Source organism: Zootoca vivipara, chromosome Z1 (genome assembly GCF_965207765.1).
Source record: "Zootoca vivipara chromosome Z1, rZooViv2.hap1.1, whole genome shotgun sequence".
NCBI classification, from domain to species: domain Eukaryota; kingdom Metazoa; phylum Chordata; class Lepidosauria; order Squamata; family Lacertidae; genus Zootoca; species Zootoca vivipara.
The window spans coordinates 47567232-47590389 of record NC_142583.1 but is presented as its reverse complement, the minus strand read 5'-3'; the positions used below and the strand labels follow the sequence as shown (position 1 = coordinate 47590389).

At 43.1% G+C, this 23158-nt stretch overlaps 1 protein-coding gene across 14 annotated transcripts in view; it reads right to left on the bottom strand.

Annotated features, from left to right (window-relative positions):
• Window positions 1-23158, bottom strand: part of PDE5A (phosphodiesterase 5A) — a 78276-nt gene that overhangs the window by 41090 nt on the left and 14028 nt on the right. For 12 of the 14 annotated variants that reach the window (XM_035111539.3, XM_060278567.2, XM_088660390.1 and 9 more), the window contains exons 2-3: window positions 15940-16528; window positions 13083-13172 (exon numbers count right to left, since the gene is read on the bottom strand). In XM_035111539.3, the coding sequence (XP_034967430.1) occupies window positions 13083-13172; window positions 15940-16528 (679 nt within the window). Of the gene's footprint in view, window positions 1-13082; window positions 13173-15939; window positions 16529-17025; window positions 17284-23158 lie in introns of those variants that run through there. The other 2 variants (XM_035111546.3, XM_088660389.1) reach the window with 1 other exon arrangement.

The window sequence follows — 23158 nt, the reverse complement described above, 5'->3', positions numbered from 1 at the left end:
GACATCTTATACCATCACACAGCTGCTCTCCAATTCCCAAGACATCTTTTAATTTAACGGAAGTGTCCTTATTTTAGAATATCATACCTCAAAGAACACACAGTCCAGATTACCCTGCGTCAAGTTCTTTTTATCTGCATACAACAGATACCACAAGGAACAGATAACATGGCAGTTTCACCGAAGAGAACACCCCACAGCCACCCACAAAACTCCTGTTACTATAAATTCCTAACTAAATGCCTCACAGCTCCCCCGTACACTTGCAGAGTTTCATCCATCCATTTTCTCTGGATCATCCCCCAGGCAAGCAAATCTCCGGTTCTCACCAACATCTACTGCAACCATGGCTTTCATAAATAGGCCTGCTTTTAGGCAGCTCGGCAATCCCCCAGGAGGATGAAGTTGCATAATAAATTCTCTCTTAGTGGCCGTCTGCACGCTAATGGAATCAATTCTTCTCAACAAGTTCAAAGTGTAAATGGCTGCCTCAACGACTCCACCCAAAATCTGCTTGCCTTTTGCCCCTGGTTCTGTGTCCCTAAGCAGTTTTGCAAGAAGCTGAAATCCAACTAGTGGTTGCACCTGCTGCATTTCTGCCTGAGTTGGCGCAGAAGATAAATCAAGAGGGATAGTGGGACAGTCTTAGTCATGGCCCTTGGTTCATTCTTCTCCTGCCCTTATCTACACCACCTCAGAGCAGTGCTTTACGATGAAATCCTATACCCACTTTCAGGGGAATAAGCCCTATTGAACTCTATGGGAATACATGTATAGGATTGTGCTATAAGTGCCTCACAGGAATTCTATGAGGTAAGTTATGCTGAGAGACAGTTATGCGGAGAGATTTGCATCTGGTTTTTTCCCAGGTCCAAACCTAATAGCCCAGGCTCTTTGCCACATCGATCCTCCCTGCCAGCGCCACAAATGCTACACCATGCTTTCAGGAGAGTAATTTATTGTACTCTTCAATGCATGCTCTTTTGCCTATTATTGTTCAGCCACCACCGGCCCTTGTGTAAGGATTCCAGAGTGAAGAGATTTCAGTATTAAGCACACGGCAGCTCACTTTGAGAATGTGAGTAAACTCTCTAAGCTTCCCAATGTGCTCTGACACCAGTCCGCAGGTGCACAGCTGACACGCAGGTGTTGGCTCGCAACACTGGCCTTTTTATTTTTATTAGCTTTGAACCACAGAAAGCTGAATCCATTTCAATGGTATCACAGGCGCTGAAGAATCCAAAAGGAGAACACTTTCGCCCTGTGTAAACAGCTTCCTGCCATGAAAGGGAAGCTTGTGGTTCTTAAAGAGCTGCGAGGAAACAGTAAAAAAAAAAAAAAAAGGACTGTGTTAATATAGCCTAAAAAGACCATTCAGCTGCTCCCTAATAGCCCTGCAGGGTTCTCTTTTATTATGGAAAGCATGTGAACCATATGCGGGCTCCTTTATTCTTTGGATCCAGCTGAAGGTCCCTAGACTTGTTATATGTGGGATTGTGAAAAATGGTAAGAAACAGGCACATGCTGAGGACTCTCTTGGGTGATAAGCCTCGGCATTATTTTAGTTTAAAGGAATGTTAACATCCTTGATTGGCTGGACCATGAAAGGAAATTAGTTTCTATAGCCAGCTAGAACAGATTCTGAACTTATTTGAACTGGTGCAACTCTCAAGTAAATGCCAAGTATTGGTCTTGCACTAATAAGCCTGGTCCGTGCTAAAGGCTGTGCACACACATTTACAGCACATCCTGTCCATGGCTCCAAAGAAGCTTGGGAACTGTAGTTTACCAGCAACAGCTGCAATTCCCAACACCCTTTGCATACTACAGTTCCCAGAATTCTTGGGTAGGGGGGAAACTTGCTTTAAATGTCTGATATCTATGCAGCCTCTAGCTTCCTAAAGATAGGCAATTAATAAATGACACATGCAACTCGAGAGAATTTCTTCAAGCCTACAGGGGTGAGCGGGGCAGGCCGAGGTTTACACAATTAACCAAACAGTGTGTGTGACACCAAGGTCCTGGGCGCTCCATGTTAGAATAGGAGTTTAGAAATAGCTGAAATATACATAGAAGTTTGAAACTGTAAACAGATGTAAACTTCTTTGCACACAGAAATAGACATGAGTTCTGCAGACCAGATCCAGACTCTGATGTCTTCGCCTCCCTCCCAGCAGCTTCGTACTTACTTCCACCAGTCATTCTTGGAGAAATGTGGGAATAGGGAAACCTATTCATGCAAATTCAGCTCAATCTACGCAATGACTAGCGGATATACAGGACGAAAGCCAATGCAGCAACCCATTTTGAATGCTGAGCAAGTGATACAGTCTGTGCCATTCTCAGAGATTCCTACGGGGAAATGAGGTTCTGTTGAGTATCCACCGGACTCACATCTGAAGCTTTGGAATAATATTTTCCCATAGAATTCTGTGACTTGGGAGAGGAGGAAAATGTTTGTTAAATGGAGTTATGTTCTCATGTTCCCTTTCGGGGGGGTGAAACACCCAATCATTTTTTTTTAAGGAAAATAATAATGGCAAGCCCATCACAATATGGGTTGGCATAACTTTACACACAAGTCAAAGCTGTAAAGCCTGTGATTTTGCAGCCTCATTTCCCTCAATTCCCCCCCTGTTGCTGCTCTCTCTATGCATGTCTTTTCATCACCAATACAACTGCAGTTACCTTCTGCTAACACTTTGCCGCTGTCTGTTGTGTGAACAGTGTTAAGTTATACCGTTCAGCCACTAGGTGGCACTGGACTTGGTTGAACCTGGGTGCAGCCAGGAGTTTCCTGTTTTGCTCTTGTTGGAATGAGACAGTAAACGTATTGCCGTAGTTTCCTGACTGGTGCATCCTCTACACCAGTGGTTCCCAACAGGTGGTCCGCGGACCCCCAGGGGTCCGCGAGCTATGCCAGAGGGGTCCGCAAGATGCTATTAGAATAAAAAATATATTAAATATATTTCGTATGATAACAGATTTTTTGTTTTGGCCGCTTCCTGCATGAGCAGAGTCTAGCGCAAAACTAGAATTAGATAGAGGCAGTAGTTCTGCTGTATGCCGTTAGGTGGCGCTTTACAAACACTACTGTTTTGCAAAGAGGCAGCGCGCGCATTCTAAACGCTCACCTCCCCAAGATGCTTTGCGCGCGTTGGCTTCATTTGTGCGCTACTGCACAGGTACCCTGTCTTCTCCATTCCCCTCCCTCCTCCCTGGCGCGCGCTGCCTCTTTGCAAAACAGTAGTGTTTGTAAACAAAGCGTTGTTTTTCGCAGAAGCTACAGTTCGCGTAGTTAAAAATGGACCGTTGGTTAAAAAGTGGTTCGTTAAAACGACAAAGGCCTACAGATGAAGATAATGCATTTGATGTTCAAGCAAGTAAGTCAGTGACTCTCGAACTGATCTTGTCAGTGTCCATTGAACCTAAATCGTCGGCGTCCCTTGAACCTAACCCTTCCAAGATCAGTGTTAAGCTTACTGGAAAAATTAGATTAGGAATTATGAATTAGATTTAGGATTAGGAATTAATGGGGGTCCTTGTCACAATAGCGGCTCGATGAGGGGTCCTCGAAAAAATTTTGTTGGGAACCCCTGCTCTACACCAGGAGGGGCCAACATAGTGCTTTCCAGAGGTTGCTGGACTCCAGTCTGCCTCCAACAGCATGGCCAATGGTCAGGCATGGTGGCAGCTGTTGGCCAACCATGTGGAGGGCACCACATTGACTACCCTTGCTAGAAGCCTTCCATGACAGCTAGTTGTCTTTCTAATCTTCCGGAGCACAATGTTAATCACTGCTCTATTCCGGATGTTTCATTTGTGTGAAAAGGAAAAGCTTCTATGATCATATCAACTGCCATGGAGTTTAACGCTCACTATTGTTTTTTTATTCTTTTGGCCTAAAATAGACATGCTGACTTTTAGCCTTAAAAACGACTTTGCCCTTCCTGGTTCCCTGCAGGCTTTTCTCCCTAGGCCACAGGCATTTCTGTAGCATCGCTAGCTGCATCCAGTGTTTTATTTTATCTGGATGCTTCTCATTGCATTCTTGTACATTCAGATCTTAGATTTAATTCTGTGAAAGCTACTTCAAACCCCAAAGGGAGAATGTGCCGTTGTTTTTTTCATTGTTATTCCTAAGCTAAACACTTTTTTAAAGCTTCCTGTGACAATTATAAGATTCAGTAAAGACAACACTAAAGAAAAATTATCCACTAAACCAAAGAATGCACAAAGGGGCCGGAAATATATATTTATCTCTTTTAGAGCAAAGGGGCCCTGTTCACATTCAGCTGTGGATTGCATTATAATTATTTTAGATGTGGACTGCATGATATATTTATTTATTTAGGCATACTCTGGCTGTTTTTACCGCTATGGATATGAATTTCCTTTTCGGCCATAAAACTAAACAATTGATAACAGTTAGCCGTTCTACCTATGCTGGCCTTTAAAACTGGTGGCTCCCTTTATCATTAGACCACTCCAGTAAACCACTACCGGTACATTTTCAAGCCGTTCATGGGATTCTTTTCCCATTTGTCCTACAGAATGTGGCAAACACATAATTTTATGTTATATTCAGTAAGCTGCTCCTGCTCCTTGCCCAAATCAAGGATATTCAGTCACACCCAACCGTTCCCTCATCCCATTTCTTTCTCCTCTTCCAATGAATTGCTAAAACATCTTTCCCACTTCTCCCCCTCAAACCATCCAACCCCACTTGGGCATCCCTTGTCCGGCTGCTCCTTTCCGCCTACCTATTTGCCTGCATTTTCAGTCACAGTCACAGCCACGCCACACATTTAAAGCGTTCTTATGCCGCTTTAACAGTCATGGCTGTCCCCCAAAGAATCCTGGGAACTGCACTTTCTTAAGGATGCTGAGAGTTGTTGGGAGACTGCTCACAGAGCTACAATACCCAACACCCTTAACAAACTCCAGTTCCCAGGATTCTTTGGGAGAAAGTCCTGACTGTCAAAGTGGTATGTTGTTTCTTTAGTTGTTTAGTCGTGTCTGACTCTTCGTGACCCCATGGACCAGAGTACGCCAGGCACTCCTGTCTTCCACTGCCTCCCGCAGTTTGGTCAGACTCATGTTGGTGGCTTCGAGAACACTGTCCAATCATCTCGTTCTCTGTCGTCCCCTTCTCCTTGTGCCCTCCATCTTCTCTTCTTCTCTTCTGTCTTCTCTTCTCATGAGGTGGCCAAAGTACTGGAGCCTCAGCTTCAGGACCTGTCCTTCCAATGAGCACTCAGGGCTGATTTCCTTCAGAATGGATAGGTTTGATCTTCTTGCAGTCCATGGGACTTTCAAGTGGTATAAGAACGCTTTAAAAGTAAGGCATAGATGTGACCTCGCAGTCACAGCCTAGGCTCTTCTCTGATGTTCTTACCCTCTAAGTCATCTGTCTGCCTCCCTCAACACCTTCCCTCAACACCTTCTCACTAGACTTCTACAGCCTCAATTTCTTCTACACACATTCCTGACCCCTTGCATCATGAACACATGGCCCTCCAGATGTTGTGGGACTCCCAGAACCATCACCCCCGACAAGTGCCCAGACTGGCTAAGGCTGATTGTTGTTGAAGTCCATCAACCTCTGGAAGCCACAAGCTCACCATCCCTACATGATGAATCTATTCAGAGGGGCAGGGACCTTGTTATTACATCTGTTCCAACAGAATTGCCACTTTTTTCCCTTCTTGCCTGCTGTGAACTTTAGAAATATTGAAACAACCTGGCGTTATGTTTGTCAGGAAGTTTTCTGGATAAATTAAGAATCCCGCATAAATACTATTGGTTCAGAAGACACTGTCAAATTCAAGAAGGGTCATAGTGTTCCTGCTGAAGGATGGGGATCCCCTCCCCATTTCTCCCAATCATTTTCCTTTAACAAAAACATTTCCCCCCACAGATCTGAACTTTTTAGTCTAAAATCCCCCCTGAGGAGCTCTTTTTCTTCTGTGATTTAAAGTAGACAAATGCTCTAAAACTGCTTTCTTCTGCTCTAAAGCTGCAGGTATTCTTTCCATTCAAAGTCTGCGAGATATCGACTTCCCAGAAATGTGCTTTGAATAGAAGGACTGAGTGCATGCACACCAAACATTTAAAGCACATGTGAGCACATGACTCCCTGCAAAGAATCCTGAAACTATAGTTTGTTAAGGGTGCTAAGGGGTTAAGGGAATTGTAGTTGTGAGGGGGAAAGTATAGTTCCAAGGTGCTTTGTTTGAGGGCAGCCGTGTGCTTCAAATGTGTGTTGTGTACTCAGCCCAAATCATCTTCTTGAGTTCACTGGCCCCAACATCTAATGGGCATCTCTGAGGTTTCCTGCAGCTTCTTGTCTTAGCTTTCCTACTGCAAGAACAAATATATACCAAAAAACCACAAAAGAATGTCACTTCTCATGCCTTCCCTTTTCGTGGAAAGAAGGATGTGCGTCTATTTCAAAGTACATAGTTTCTGGTGATTCTCAAACTAAAATACAGTCGTTCCTCGTTTTGTGGCCGGGATTTAGCGCTTCTGCGCATGTGCAAGCGGCAAACCCGGAAGTAACGCGCTCCAGTACTTCCTGGTTTGCCGCAGACCTTCGCCGGAATGGACGCTAGACAAGGCCGATGTCCGCGGAGGTATTACTGTATAAATACAGTATAAATATAGATGCACTACCATCACATTTTCCACATGCCTACTCTCTTGCATTATAAATGCACGTTACTTTTCTATTAGTTGCATGCAGGCTACTGCTGTTCATTGAGGCTGTGCTTTTACTTTGGGGGCTATCATAGATTTTTAGCATTCAGAGAGTAATCTTTGATTACTGCAGTGCAGTCTACAAGGGGCTGCCCTTGAAGATGGCCCGGAAACTCCAGTTAGTCCGCAGTGGGGCTTCAAAACTGCTGACAAGGACCAGGAGGTGGGATCACATCACAATTGTTTTGAAACAGCTTCATTGCATCTCTGTTTCATTCTGAGCTCAGTTCAAAGCTCTTGAGCTTAACTTTAAAGCCCCACATGGTATTTCTTGAACCATCTTCTCCTGTATCAAGACTCCTCCTGTGTGCTGAGATCTATATTTGGGGTTCTTCTTTGGGTGACCCTCCATCAGAAGCAGGGTGATTAGCAACCCAGGAGAACCTTTCTGGTACTGTTGACCAACCTATGGACTGTCCTCTCCAGGGAGGTTCGCCATCATTTCAGTACTAGACAAAAACTTTCATTATTTTATCAGGCTTTTAAAGTTTTTAAACCTTGATTGGAATACTTATCCTGTGCTGTTTTTGTAATTCTTTTGTAAGTTGCTCTGTAAATGCTGGTTGGCCTCAGAAGGACAGTGATGGAGATAATAAGAACAATACAAACTAGCAAAACAGGGTGCTAATGACTAGCAAAATGGAGTCCATTTGGTGCATTCATTGTTACTGCGACTAGTTGTGTTTGTAGGACTATCACAAGAACACCTCAAAAATTCTTGTCACCAAATAAAGTGAGGCACAGCAAAAACAACAACTCCACCTTTCCCAATGTGCCTTTCAGTGTATATTGCGGACATGTTCCTCCACCCCATGCTCTGCTCGTGGCAATGAAGAGGAGAGTACACCATGAGACAAGGCCGCATTCACACCATACATTTAAAATACTATGATGCCACTTTAAACAGCCATAGCTTCCCCCAAATTAATTATGGGAGCTGTAATTTGTTAAGGTTGCTGACAGTAGCTAGGAGATCCCTTTCCCACTTTGAGAACACAAAGTGACTTAACAGTCAATCCCTCTTCACAGAGAACTCTAAGAAGTGTAGCTTTGTGAGGGGAACAGCGGTGTCCTAACAGCCCTCAGAACCCTTAAACTACAGCTCCCATGATTCTTTGGGGGAAGCCGTGGATTCACAGTACATAGCATCACAGTGTTTTGAATCTGTGATGTGAATGTGGCCAAAGTCACACCCTTGCTTTCAGTTTGGTTTGCTGCTCCTGCCTTTCTGCCTGCCCAAAGTGTTCATAGACATCCACACACAGGGCACGGGGCAGATCCTGCCCAGAACATGCACAGATGGCTGAGCCAATGAAATGTCACTTGTGGGAGTGATGTGCCACGGCTGACATGTGCCCGAGGCATGGCTTCAGTAGCTTTGCAGAAAGCAAAGCCGGCTTGTTATTGGTAAACAAACATTCAGAGCCGAAGCAGCTTCTTTTATCTGTTAGATAGATCTTCATGATAATGGCTGTGTCTGTTTTCTGGGCGTTTTCTTTGGAACGAGGAGCCAGCGTGTTTTTATGTTGTTAATGGCTCTCAAAAAGTAGGGAAAGCAGCTAAAAGCAGATGGCAATTTAGGGTCTGATTCAGTGGATCAAGCTTCATTCCAGAAATGTGTCAGTAACGCATTATGGTGAGAGTGATGAAAACCTTCTGCTAAGAGAGTTTAAAAGGAAAGATAGGGTTGTGCTGGGGTGGGAAGAGAAACCAGCTTTCCCTAAGAAACATTCCAAAACTCTGTCCCTCCAGTTCAAAATGACTAGAAGTGAGTGTAGCACTTCGCCCCCTCCCTTTCAACCTTCGCCAATTTGTTCATCTATCACTTTGTTTTACATTTGCAAGTAATGGGAAGGGGATGCTTTGCTTCAGCTGGGGCCGTGCTTTCATTTACGAGGGTAAACCTATCCAAAGTCATTGTATTTCATTTCGGGAGCTACCAACAGCAAGCTGAATAATTATTTAAACAAGTATGTTAGCCCTGCAGTGTCTTGATCTAAGAATACGGCATTTCGTTTCTTCATTGATCAAAGATGGCTGACTAGATGGTAGCAACGTACCCAAGGCCCCTTGGAGCTTATGATTAATGGAGGCTTGTGAGCCAAAGCCCTGACACATTCTTGTTTTGTTTTGGCCGGCTTGTCTAAAGAAAGCATGTCATGAGCAAACCGTGTACTTGTGCACCAGACCTCCGACGCCAGACACCCCCACATGCAGTGGTCGGCTTGGTTGTCGGTTGACTTAGGGTCAGGCTTCAGAGTCTGCCAAGTCGAAACAAGCACTTGCGATGGCAGCGAAAAATACATACGCTGACAGTAAGATCAACAAGCAGTGGTAGCCTATACACTTCAGAAAATGGTGTGATGGGCAGACAGGAAAGAAGGAAGTCCTTTATTTACTGCTAGGTGAATGAGTTTCAAGTAAACCTACTTCTTTACTTTCAAGTAAAACTACAGTCCTGAAGATCTCCTCCAGTATGCACCCCTGCATATTGGAGAAGCATCCCTGCAATGTTAGTGTAGTTTAAGTTGAAATGCTAAACGCACTTATTAAGGAGTAAATTCCACTGGACACAGGGAGATTTAAGCCCAGTGGAACCTCGGTTTAGGAACACCTCGGTTTACGAATTTTCGGTTTACGAACGCCGCGGACCCATCTGGAATGGATTAATTCATTTTCCATCACTTTCAATGGGAAAGTTTGCTTCAGTTTATGAACGCTTCAGTTTAAGTACTCCGTGGACCGTCTGGAACAGATTAATCCACTTTCCATTACTTTCAATGGGGAAGCTCGCTTCAGTTTATGAACACTTCAGTTTATGAACAGACTTCCGGAACCAATTGTGTTCATAAACCGAGGTACCACTGTATTTATGTCTCCATGAGCCGAAGATACTCTCTACTGGAAACATTTGCCTCCCAAATATGTGGGAGGATTTAAACTGTGTAGATGTGTAGATGACATCCCTGAGGGGGCAGGGCCTGACATTATCTCCCAGCTTCTCCTCATGTGTTTGCTTACACATAAGGAGGCTGACTCCTGAATAGGAAATTATTTTCACAAAAGCATGTATAGGATTGTGTTATTAACATACTTTGTGACTTTCTAGTGGTGTACCTATTAACTATTTCGCTGAATGCTCACTTACCTTCCAAGTTCCGGACTGCAGAATCCGGGACCGGCAGCCATTTGACACCGGAAATTGCGTCAATGTAACTTCCGGTGTCGCTTTGCCCGTCTATGGGCACCCAAAATGGCCGTCGCCGGCTTCGAAAATTGCTTGTGCGCATGTCAGGAAGTGCTCCGACGCAACTTCTGGTGTCGCTCCGCCCATCTATGGGCACCAAAATGGCCGCCGCCAACACCGGAAGTGACATCTATGCACTTCCAGACATGCGTACATGCGGCTTTTGAAGCTGGCGGTGGCCATTTTTGGTGCCCATAGATGGGCAAATTGGAAAGAAAAAATGGCCGCCGGCAGGAGAAAATAACGGAGAAAAACGGGAGACGAAGTGATACGGGGAACCACCGGGAAAAGGTAAGTAAAAAGGGGGTTTTCCCGGGGAAAACGGGAGACTTGGCAGCTATGTGCTCATGATATAAAGGAACTGAAGTAGAGATGTGGGGAACATTTGATTTTATTTCTATTTTAATGAGAAACTATCTAATTCAAACTTCTCAGTCCAATATGTGAACCAAAACACAGCTACCTTTCAGAATGTGTACAGAAATGCATAAAAATACATATGCTAGTGAAAATAACATATAAAATGCATTATATTCTGGGGGATTGACAGATTTGCCCACCCATAAACTGAAGTCAGGGTTAGGCCATGAGGCAGCCAGGTTTGCATATGACAATAAATAACTGAGGATGATGAAACCCCAAGCAGAATCTTCCGCAAACTCAAATTTTGTCTGAAAGAAAAGATATGCATATTCAGATGAAAAACCAACAACCCTTTCATCCCAGCGGATGGCCGAAATGATCAAGGAGATGAAGCTAATGTTTAAATTAGCCACAGCTCAAAGAATAACAAGTTTAAAGTAACACGACGTTTGGGATTAACATGAGTTAATATAACACTAGAAACTGTAAGTATATTTTGGAAAAAGCTGAAATGCTGATGGGAAACAAGAACTGAAAAAGCTCAGATCCAAAAATTAGCCTTTGAACCAAAAGTTATGTGACAAGAGAAACTCCATACAGTCAAAATAAGCCCAGGGACACTCTAACAAAAGACCAGCTTGAGGCCAGTTTACTGTCATATGTATTCTCTAAACATAAAGCAAGCTGGTCATTGAGTGAAGGGCAGAGGAAGCAAAGGCTCCACAAAAATCTGTAGCAGCAAGCAGCGCTGCAGCAAAACATTGCAGCGAAGAGTTCTCCCGTTCAGTGTTCCAGCTGTGACTCCTTCAAGGATGGGCCTGTTTCCTTCTAGGGTGGTCCTGGATCTTATTTTACAGATGGCAACCCTCGTTTTGAAAGACCTTGGGGCCCAAGTCTATTTTAAAGGGAAATAACCAAAATGAAGGGGAGAGCAAGGGCCTTAAATTTGCCCGCTGAGCAGGAAGACCAGTCACCTGGCCACCATCTTCCTGCTTATGGTGAGATGCATTGCATTTCTACTTCAATTATAGTAATGAATTCCAAATTTTCACCTACCCATTCAAATTATCAGATGCACATATTAGGCAAATATATCTCGTCTTTTGCACATCCTATCCTGCTTGGTTTTCTGTTTCTTTTGCCCCCGTCCCCACCCCACACAACAGTACGCTACTTTCACAATATTTTTATACCACCTTTCAATGAACATTTCCCATGTCATGCTTAGAGCTTGTCTATACTTCCACTTGTCCCACTGCTCCCCCCCAGGAAAACCTGCTCTTCTATATATACAAAAATGTAAAAAGGACGTGTGGGTGTGTTTCCACTTTTCACCAAAACCGTTTGACCAATTGAGGTGAAATTTTGACGCAACATCACATGCGAATGTCCAAAGGATATATGAAAGTTTGCTAAGACAGATGTCACACCTCTACCAGGTAAAACCACACCTCCACCAGGTAAAACCCCCAAAAAACCGTTCCAGAACGCACCACTCAGTCAGAAGTGCATGCTGGGAAGAGAACCAGCGCCCTCTAGCAGCGGCTACACTGGTACTGCACCTATAAAACCTTTCCTCTCAACAGCACCTCGGCTCCCATTTACATACTAGGCCGAAGCCTTTACAGACCAGGCCGAATGGAGGTACTGACTCACCTGGGTGGGGGTTGGGGGGAGGAAGGGACAGGATAGGTCAGGACACGGTGGGACCAGTCACAGGGATGAGCTGGGGGTGGGGGGGGTAGAAGGGGGCGTGATACGTCATGGTTCGGGACAGAGAGGGGAGAATCACAGGGATAAGCCGGGATGGGGGGGTGGAGGGGGGAATCACAGGGATAAGGTGGGGGGGAGGGATACGTCATGGATCGGCACAGGGAGGGGGAAATCACAGGGATGAGCCACAGCAATGCGTGGCAGGGCCAGCTAGTTATTGCTAAAACAGAGCAAACACCAACCAGATATTCTGTGGATTGATGTTTGTTCCAATTCAATGGTGCTCTATGGTTTTCCTGGAAAAAGTGAATGCATTTTCCTTAGGAAACATGAGACAAGCATAACATCTCTTGGAGCTGTGCCTTCTAGGCCTGGAGTGTAGATGAGCCCTTAGATTTGACATCATAATAAATGGGAATTTAAAAAATAATATAGCCCTGATGGCAAACACTGAAAGCAATACATCCTTTTTTTAATTCTGCAGTTTCTCCTTTTCACAAATTTTCTTTTAAAAATAATAATAATAATTCTGTCCCATTTTTCCTTCCTTTGTTTTCCATGCTTTAGACTGTAAGCCTGATTTTATGTAGTAAGCTCATTGTATTTTAGACCATTTTCTACACACACAATACTTCCTCATAATTCAGATTCAGTTGAACAAGGGTGGGGAAAAAAAGTTACAAGAAAATAGGAGTTTTATATTTACAAGAAGAAAATGCAAATTCGCTGTCTTTGTCAAAATTGGCTAATGTTACTTGTTAAATGACAACATGGGGGAGGGAAGGAAACTGGCTGTCTATCAATTCTGCATAGTTAACAAAGCAGGTCCAAACTGAACTCTATGGAATCACATGTAGACATACTTTAAATTATAAAAAGGCAAAAATCAAGAACAAACAATGTTGTACTTTGGGACGGAGCCTGAAAGCTGAAAATGGTTAAATGAATTAGTGGTGCTGGAAATGTTACAGCCAAGGAAGAGCCAGATGCATGACCTTACCTCTTCTCTATGGTTCTTTATTGGCATACAGAGGATGCTCTGCGTCCTATAGCCTGTGATTTGGTCCACTTCTGCATTAAATCGGGGATCCTGTCAAAAGAAGAAAATAGATAACTATGTACACATGTTTTTTCCAGAAACCATACTTATTTCCTAAGTTTATATGCCAATAGGATACTTGGGGATTCTAAGAAACCAAAATATAATAATAATGCAAGTTTGAAAGTGGTGGTTAAATTTCAGTGCAGTTTTTTTGAAAGGTCCTGTCTACCATCTTGATTCAAAATGGCGTCCAATTGTATCAAAACACAGGTGAAAACCTGCTCCTTGATCCCAGAAACCATCATTCAAAGTTTGGTTAAGATATCCAAATGCATAGTGAACAGAGAGACAACATTGCAAAATATGTAACAGGTTCTGTTTCACTGTTCCTCTTGGCAGCAGTGTTCAATTATTTACTTATTAACAAATTTCTAAGGCACATGAACATTGCAGGGCAAAACGTTCCCAAGGCAGCACACAACCACTTTAAAACAATGGCCTGGTTTGCACATAACACTAAGCCAAACCATAGCTAAGTGTGAACATGCAAGTGTGCAGGCACTTATAAATAAAATCACAGCTACTTTGCTCTTCTGTGGTCCTGATGCTGCCGTACTACCTGGAGCTAAGTCATGCTTTGGCTGTGTATTATGTCTAAACCCGGGCTCATGGTTTGTTCCACTCCAAACAAACTGCAAGCTGTAGTCATGGTTTGGTTTTTGTCTTACTGCTCACTTTTTGTCTGGGGAACAATATAAAATAAACAATAATATAATACAGTATTTAAAAAGAAAAACTCTGTTAACTTAAAATAGGGGGGAATAAGATAATATAAATTTTTTAATCAGTATGAATCCCATTTTTCTCATAACAGAGAAGTCCCGATGAAATAAAAAGATATTCAGGGATCATTTAGAAACAGTGAATAAAGGAATCTTAGGGGATGGAATTCCACAAGTTTGGAGTCACCACCAAAAAAGACCCTGTCCCCCACTCATCCCCAAGTTATTTTTCCTGACATTTCCATTCCATAAAATAATGACTGAAGCACTATGTGGATCATCACCATTTGCAGATAAAGAACCCCAAAGAGTTTTAGCAAGCTTACAAAAATTTGTAGTATCTCCTCCACTCCCACCCTCAGATTGAATATATTCTATAACATGCTGTTTACCCAAAGCACACCCATTTTTTGATTTCCCCCCCCTCTCTCTCCCTGGAGAAAGTGAGAAAACTGAGGGAAGTGCAATTATGGCTAAATTAGCCATAGTGATGAAAAAGACTAAGCTCTTCCATTTCAGGAAAGAATGTTCAATGTTTAGTTTTGCCATTCTTACTCAGACTATACTCAGTTCCATACATACCTCAGAGCACAGACATGTGTGCAAAGTTCACGTTATCAGATGTTACTAGAACTGCTCAAGTTTAAAGCCACAAAAATTGTATAGCAAATTACATTATTTCCATTTCTAGGGCACTCTAAAAGTTTATGTCAGATATCAATGTTAAAACATATCCAGAATCAAAATATCATGCCTGGCAGCTATAGGATTGTAATACCGTGTTTCTCCAAAAATAAGACACTGTCTTATATTTATTTTTCCTCAAAAAACCACACGGTGGCTTATTTTCAGGGGATGTCTTTTTTTTTTTTATTAAGTATGGTACAGTTTAACCTACAAGGTTAAACTGCCTATCACTATGGCTTATTTTCGGGGTATGGCTTATTTTTGGAGAAACACGGTATCCACAGGTCCGCTCCCTACAGCCCAGCCCCCCCCCAAAAAACCCAGTTACAAATGCAAACCAGAGTTGACTAATCATGATAACACAAATAAAATATACCAAGAACTAGCAGAAGTGTCAGGCCTAACTTAATTCCAGTGACTAGTTGCCTATCCATTCTGGCAAATCCTCAGCTCCACAATTGTGGGGACAGACACTAAGAACCCCTGAATCCATGATGCATGGAAAAGAGCAACAGCTCAGAGCATCCACAATGCATGCAGAAAGTCCCAGATTCAGTCTCCAGTGGCATTTCCAGGTAAGACTTGGGGTGAACCCTGTCCACAACCCTGCAGAGCCGCTACCACTCAATGTAGACCAGCGTTTCCCAAGCTTGGGTCTCCAGTTGTTTTTCAGACTACAGTTCCCAACATCCCTGGCCACTGGTCTTGCCAGCTAGGGATGATGGGAGTTGTAGTCCAAAAACAGCTGGAGACCAAAGTTTGGGAAACACTGGTGTAGACAATATTGAGTTTGATGGGCCATTGTATAGGGCAGCTTCCTATGTTCTTACAGAGAGCAAATTGTAGACAATGGTCTAAATCAACCTTAAGAGATTGCAGTGAGGCATTTTAGGAAAGGCAACCGCTTGGCATATTAGGCCCAAGCCACCTAGCATCATAAACTGTGCTATAGCACTATTAACAGTTCAGTAAAATGCTGGTGTCGTGTGCTTTCCATTACCTTCTCTAACCAGAAGGCCAACCGTTGCATTCCTCACCATGTACATTCACACAGAATTTTCTAAATCCATGAGAGCCAGTAGTGTGTAGTGGTTAGAGTGTTGGGCTAGGACCTTGGAGACCTAATTCCTGCTCAGCCTTGAAGGTCACTGGGTGACCTTAGCCAGTCACCATCTGCAAACCTAACCCACCTCACAGCTTTGTGGTGATGGTAAAATGGAGGGTGAGGGGAGAACTGTGTACACCATGGCTGAGCTCTCTGGAGGAAAGATCTTTGGTGTGGAAAATAGCTAGATAAGTGGTCTCTCTGGATAAAACGCACCCACCGCACATTTATTTTTGTTTACCTCATAGGCATCTTTGATGTTCAAAGGCTGCCCCAAAGCTGCCACGTGTCCCACTATCCCTTTGTTCCACTCCAGACGGATACCATTGTTTGAAGCTTCTTCCAAGGTCGAACCTTCGGCGACGTCGAAGAGCCTGCTGATGAGAAACTTCTCATTGGAACTGTCTTCACACACCAGAAAGAGGGAGTAGCGATCGGCGGCAATGAGTTCGTGGATGTGCAAGAAAATTTTGTGGCAAAGGGCTGTGACATCCAAGTGACTAGAAATGTCCTTCACCAATTCTAAGAGCCTTGAGCACTGATCCCCTGCATCGCTCCCAAGCGTCCGGGGATGGAGAGGCATCTGCTCCTTCTTTTCGGAGTCCGACAAGAAACTCACGGTTCCAACACAATCCTTGACAACAATAGGCCTAAGGGGCCTGTCAAACTCAGAAGCAGATATCTTCCTGGTTGGGGGTGTGGGGTTAGTGCTCTCTGCCCGTGCGGCCTGGTGGCTGGGACAAGAACAAGCGTCACCGTGCTGCTTGGCCCCCTCTTTGCACACTGGTATGGGATGAACTCTCTCAGAAAACCATGCATTGACCATCTCTCTGCAAAAGAAGAGAAGTGCAATAAATAATGACTTCCATAAAAAAGAAATAAATGTTTAAGGAAGGCTGATCCTCAAAGCGTAGTCTACTACCCATGCCTTCTACACATGGCAGATTTTTTTTTAAAAAAGATGTACACGTTGTACAGCCACATGCTTGTCCTTTGCTAAATGTTCTCCGTTTCAAGCCAACACAGAGGCTGACTTGAGCACTTAGCATCCTGCGTCTCATAAAAAAGATGTATTCCCTCATCAAAAGCTAGCATCAGAAGTTCCGCAATACTTACCCTTCCTATTCCTAGTGGCTCGGAACTCTGAAGGATTGCAGATTTAGAAAGAAAATAATGGCCGACATGCAAGACAGACAAATGCAAATTTGTCATGTTTAAAAAGCAAACACAAAAAATCTTAAAATGCTAAAGCAACACCAGTTCTACGTCAATTCTCCAATCTATGTAAATTACTCACATTAAGTGTGTGCTGATTTCTTTTACATACATTTGCTTTGCTTCTGCTAGTTGTGGGGATGACCTCTGAAATCCTGCCCGTTAACTACAGCAAATTATGTTCAGTGCCTTCTTCACACTCAGCTTCTGAGCTGTCAGCAGGCCGCACTATGCTCATACACTGACTGTTGCCTTCAGTTTTAAGAAACCATACAGCTTTTGTGATGCTCAGTGGTAAGCTAGAATGATGTTTGTTCCTGGATTCCATTCTCAGCATCTCAAGTTAAGGCTGCAAATCTTGCCTGAAGGTCTGGAGACCCAATGCCAGTGAGTGTAGAATCAGAAGTCAATTAAACAGGGAGGGAAAAAAATGCTGTAGATATAAAAACTGTGATTTTATGTGTGGGTTATGTACACCAGGTATTGTCCTTAAAGCTAATTCTTTCACTTGCCATAATCCTAAAACAAAGTGCAGCTAATTGTTGCCGTATAATTCAGTTTCTCTGCTTCTGAACAATTGCTCATGGCAACTCAGGAACGTTACAAGGCCCAAATTTTTACAGAACTTTTATCCTTTACAGATGGCAGAGCAATGACTGCCAACTTTCCAGATTATAGTTAGAATTAAGCTTCCATGGAAACTAAAAGACTTAATGTGGAGGGAATAGTGTTGCATGATACTGAGGCTTTCAGGGACCAAGCATTTGTTCACTTGCGCCAGTTTTTTTGCGAGCAAATATGAGGGGCATGATGTTCACTAGAGCTGCTTTGTTTCCCTGCCCATGAAGCAATAATACAGCCACTGTCTGCCTGTCCCTATGTAGACCTACTAGATCACTGTGGTCATCCAGAAAGTTCCAGTTAGCGGTACCACACATTCCATTCCATTCCATTCCATTGTATAGTGGTAACCTGTAAAGGGGTATTTTCCACTGTTGCCCTTGTTGTTTGGAATGTTCTTCACCCTAACCATAGAGGAAGCCTCATGGGTTACTACTTTCCCAAACTTCCCCTGACCGCTAAAGCAGGATTTACCGTAGTATTTTTTTTTTGTATTTAGGATGCTGTATTGTTGCGATTCTTGATCGTTTTGTTTCTGGTGGTTTATGGCGATGGTTTTTAGTATACATTTTAAGTTTTTGCTGTAGACCACTTAGAGATGTTTTAATATTAAGTGGTTTACAAAGTGATATTATTTTAATATTAAGTGGCTTAGAAGTGATATTGCTTCCTATTTAGGCATATAAAATAAAATTGTACATCAACGTTCTCAGGATAATGTACTCTGCTGTGTACAGGAATCCCCCACGCACAGCCTTTGATTTTTGGGGGAAAAAATTAAACTCTCTTCTAACTTGAAATAAATAAATAAATAAATTCATATCCTGCCCATCTGGCTGGGTTTCCTCAGCCACTCAGGGTGGCTTCCAGCACATATAAAAACGTATTAAAATATCAAACATTAAAAATAAATATCTCTTGAAATAACTAAGACAGAAGAATGAATGTTGCCTGGTACCGGAACCTCAGGTGCTCACCTGCTGGGAGTTTTTATATTAATGCCATTAGCTAGCTCTGCCTTTTAAATTAGCATATGTTAAGAGGTAAAGGAGATCCTTTTATCTCAGTGTGGTTTTCCTTTCTTGCAGCAGCTCAGCCCGGCTTTCTCATAGCAATGCTTACAGCTATTTGATGCCTGTTAAGAATTATGAATATGGCAGCTTGGCTAAGCGGAATGCAGGGATAAAATTGAACTTATTGTGCCTCATCAGTAGCCAAAGGTCACAGTCATACAAAAAGCTAAAGCATACCTTGCTGCTAAGTGCATGAACGGGAAGGAGCCTTGGACTTCAAAAGGAGGACCCTGGAAGAGTTTAGTTTCAGCAATAAAATAACCTGATTTGTAGTTATGGAGGTATCAGTCAGCTTGGCTGAACAAAAACTCTGGAGGAAGAGCAGGGGGGAGTGGGAGCATGTGAACCCAGGACTTGTGGCGGCTCCTGCTTGCTCAAGTCTGCAATACTAAACCATGGTTTAGCGTTGCATGCAAACATGGCCACAGTGTTTGCTTTTGTTTTGTTCTGAATCCTCAAACAAGTTGTACCAGAGCCTTGCAGGATCAGGAGGCAATGCTATGATCATTACAGCAACACAATGCAACACAGCACACCACTGGGCCAGTCATGTTTCAGAGACACACATTACATCCACACTGTACATTTAAAGCATATTTAATGCGCACACACACACACACACACACACACTATCCTGGGAACTGTAATTCGCTGGGAATTGTTGATTAAGGAGGGCTCTCGGGGTTCTTTGGAGGAAGCCATGTTATTTAGAAGTAAGGTGTGGAAGCGTCAACCGCGCTACTGTTGCAACCAGTGATCTTTCAGGCTCTGGGCTTTACATATTTTGCTCACAATCTAAGGAGCTAAATGTATAACTCTAGTAATCTGGTCTTTATTCACTGCCTTCTTCCAGAGAGCCTCTATACCCCAAGAAACAAGAGAATATCAAGACTGACTTGCTACACTGCAGAAGCTTGCATTATGCGGTAGATTGTGTCTGATAATGTCTGCAGAGGCACTCCAAAGAGGAAGTAAATAAATTAATTTAAAACATCACTGAGAACATAGAGGCAGGCAGGGAGACTGATTTAATCAGATCGAAGTCAGAGGCAGTGTTCGCGAAAAAATGCCTCCTTTTACAGGATTGTCAAACAATGTGATTCTCGCCCGTCGCTGGCGTTATTTTAAAATAAGGCAAACAGTGTGATCTGTTTGTTAGAGTGAGAGTACGAAAAAAGTACCCTCGTGCGAAACTGTTATTACTGGCAACCTAACAACTCAACTTAGCTTCCAACTATCTAGAATGCAAGAGTTGCGGCTTCGCCCTATAAGGGATTTCTCATTGTTAATATGGAGAGCTCAGTAAAACCACAGATACTGAAGGTCAAGGCTGCAAACAAAACATACAGATGTTTTTACGCAGCTATTTTTGTTGCCTTCTGATCCCATGCTCAAAATACCAAAAGGAGCAAAACAAAACTTAAAGGTTGTCCGACTGGAATATTTCAGAAAGGCCCTCTCCATTGGCTGTGCTCCAGCACCACATTCACCAGGCTCCTCCCTCTTGCAGGAGTAGGCAACAAAATCTGGGGGGCATCGCACCAACAACCCTGTACCCTCTAGAGTGAGAGATGGGACTGCATGGTGTCTCCATCGACTCAGCTGAAAGACTAGCAGCTTTTGGCTCCTTCTCTCTTTGAAGTCTTTCCATTCTATTACAGTACTGTAACTCCTTGGCAACCATGGCTCCATCTAAGGATGGGAGCTATAGTTTGTTACAGTTCCTGGGAACTGTAGCTCTGTGAGGGGGTGCTAACAACTCTCAGCACCCTTAACAAACTACAGTTCCCAGGATTCTTTTGGGGAACCCATGACTGTTAAAGGATGCTTTAAACAAGGATGTATGGTGGATGCGACCTAAGAACCGGTGCCTGAATCCGCTTTCTTCTTTCTCCCTCCCGATCACATTTCCTTTTTAGCTCAGGGAACATTTTTAGCCCAACAGGCCAGGTCCTTATCTCCTGTTGATCATCTGATGCCATAGTGTCATCAGGTAAATGACACCTGTCAAAATCCATTGTGCAGTAATTCCCAAACACCTAACAACCAATAGGTTGTAAGCCTAAGGGCTGGGATTATCATATTACCATACTTTTCCGTGTATAAGACTATGTTTTTTTATTCCAAAATGTTCAAAATTAGGGGTCGTCTTATACATGGGTAGGGCATTGTGGGGGAGTGGGATTGGTTGCTGCCACAAGCTGGAGATTGTTATTGGTGGCTGTTGCAAGGGCTGTTGATGATTGGCTGCTGCTGCCGCAATTGGCCAGTCGATTTGCTGCTTTCTTCGGCGATGGGACAGAGGATAGGTTGGTCTGGCGACGCGAGCGGTGAGTGAGCAGATTTTTTCGCATTTTCACCTTTCAAAAGCTCAACAATTCTTCCCCCCCCCCCAAAAAAAAACCTCAACAACTTTGGGGAATCTCTCTCCCCCATATTCTTAATTTTGAGTCCCCAAAAATAGGGGGCATGTTATACACCGGGGTATGTTATAGATGGAAAAGCACAATACTTATATATTATTTGTTAAATGTATATCCTACCCTTCCTCTCAAGGGAATCCACTGTAGCAAACACATGAACAATAAAACAATTTAAACATTTTGAGAACAATTCCAGTAATCTAATATAGTCTGCAACTGTATCTGTAAACTGCTCTTGCAGCCTTTTTCAGCTGAATAGTGATGCAAAAAATACCTTTTTTAAAAAAAGAATGATGGGGAAAAATATTTTGCATTTCTGTTCACTGGAAGTACATTGATCATCATTCTAGTCTATTAACACGACATTGCATGTGGAACGAGTGTGTGGAAGGAAGCCCCAATGTATAAATGGAATCTATGTCCATACAAGCTATGTGAGCTGTGTTCAGTTGTTCAGGTTAATGCATGGCAGTTGAAGGCGGGGCCACTGCGTGCAATCCTGCTGCCCCTCCAACATCCATTCACTCTTCATGGATTAACATATGAAGAACTCTTAATTTGTCTCTAATGGGGGAAATGGCTTACAGTGCACTACTACGTAACCACATCTGCTCAGAAACATCTCGTTGAACTCAATGGGGCTTACTCCCAGCCCATTATGTGGGGCTAGGATTGCAGGGTCTTTGACTGGAAAGCCAATGTTAAAAAAGTGATTGGCTCCACCATATCTGCAAACCAGGAGCCCACAGATGGAAATGATTACATTTGCCACCTACGTATTTGCCCCTCCCGTCTCCTTTCCATAGCGATCAGAAAGCCCCACTGAATACATGAACCACCTCTGCTGAATTGCAGCGCTGAGGTTGATATGCACTAAGTTACTATCTAAGATACAGACAAAATATACGAAAATCCTGCTCAGAAGGGGCAATTAACTCTTATGGGCAGATTCTTTCAAGCACCGTTAAATGCCCTTCCCCTTTTCTTTCTTCTCTAAGTGTAACTATCACTACTCAAAAGGTACAATTTGATCACCTATACCTGATGTCCTCCAGATATATTTGGACCACAGCCATACTCACTGGGGCTGATGGGAATTGTAGTCAAAAACATCTGGAAGGCGCCAGGTTTGGAAGGCTGAACTAATTCCTAGCACGAGTTAATCTCAAATGGCACACACTCATACAAGCCGAATAACAACCGTATATGGTTTTCATGCGCTAGAGTTTAGTCCACGGCCCTTACTTTGTAGGAATAAAATATGCTGTTGGTTACGACTTATCAGAAATCACAGGGCATTTTGCCAACAGTCAAAGCAAGAACAGGAACTTGCTCTGAAACCTATCAACGAAATTGCATATGTGCCCATTGCATAATCATCCGTCTCACATAGCACAAGAAAGAAAGTGATAGTTGGTCAATGCAGGATTCCCCTTCTTCTATCTTCCAAGGATTTTTTTTTATTTAATGCACACCATTCATCATGTGCATTTTATCTCAGATCCAAGGTTTACAGCAGGCAGAGGCATGTTATTATATTACAGAGCAAATCTACTGTAATTATGGGTCACTGCCTGCTAGAGCACTTGGTACAGAGATTGATTAGAGCTCTGGAGATGGCAGAATGGAGCCAAAAACTAAAATGTTATTACAGTACATAGTCTGCAAGAAAATGACCACCTCTATGAGATTGGGTTTAGCTTCTTGCTTGTTTTATAAACTGTGGGTGCACATGGTTGGATATAAGATGCAGTGGATGGAACATTGGTCTTGAAATTTGTTTTTAAAAGGAATTCAAATGCCCCTTCAGCTCTACCTCATCTTGGGCAAGTCACTGTCTCTCTGCCTAGCCTACCTCAAAGGGGTGTTGTGACCTCTCGGCTCCTTAGTGGAGGGGAGGAACACTATATATATTTTCAAACCATTATCAGGGAATCTTAGAGCTACCTGACACAAAATTAAATTTCTGTTTAGGGCATTTTGTGATTCCTTGACCTGCTTGTCACATGTGACATAAGCTCATGAACATACAAAGGGAAACCACTGTCAATTATGACATACATTCGTCATGTGAGATGACTACACGTGGGGTTTCCAGAAGACACTTCTGGGCAGGATTTGTTTTCTT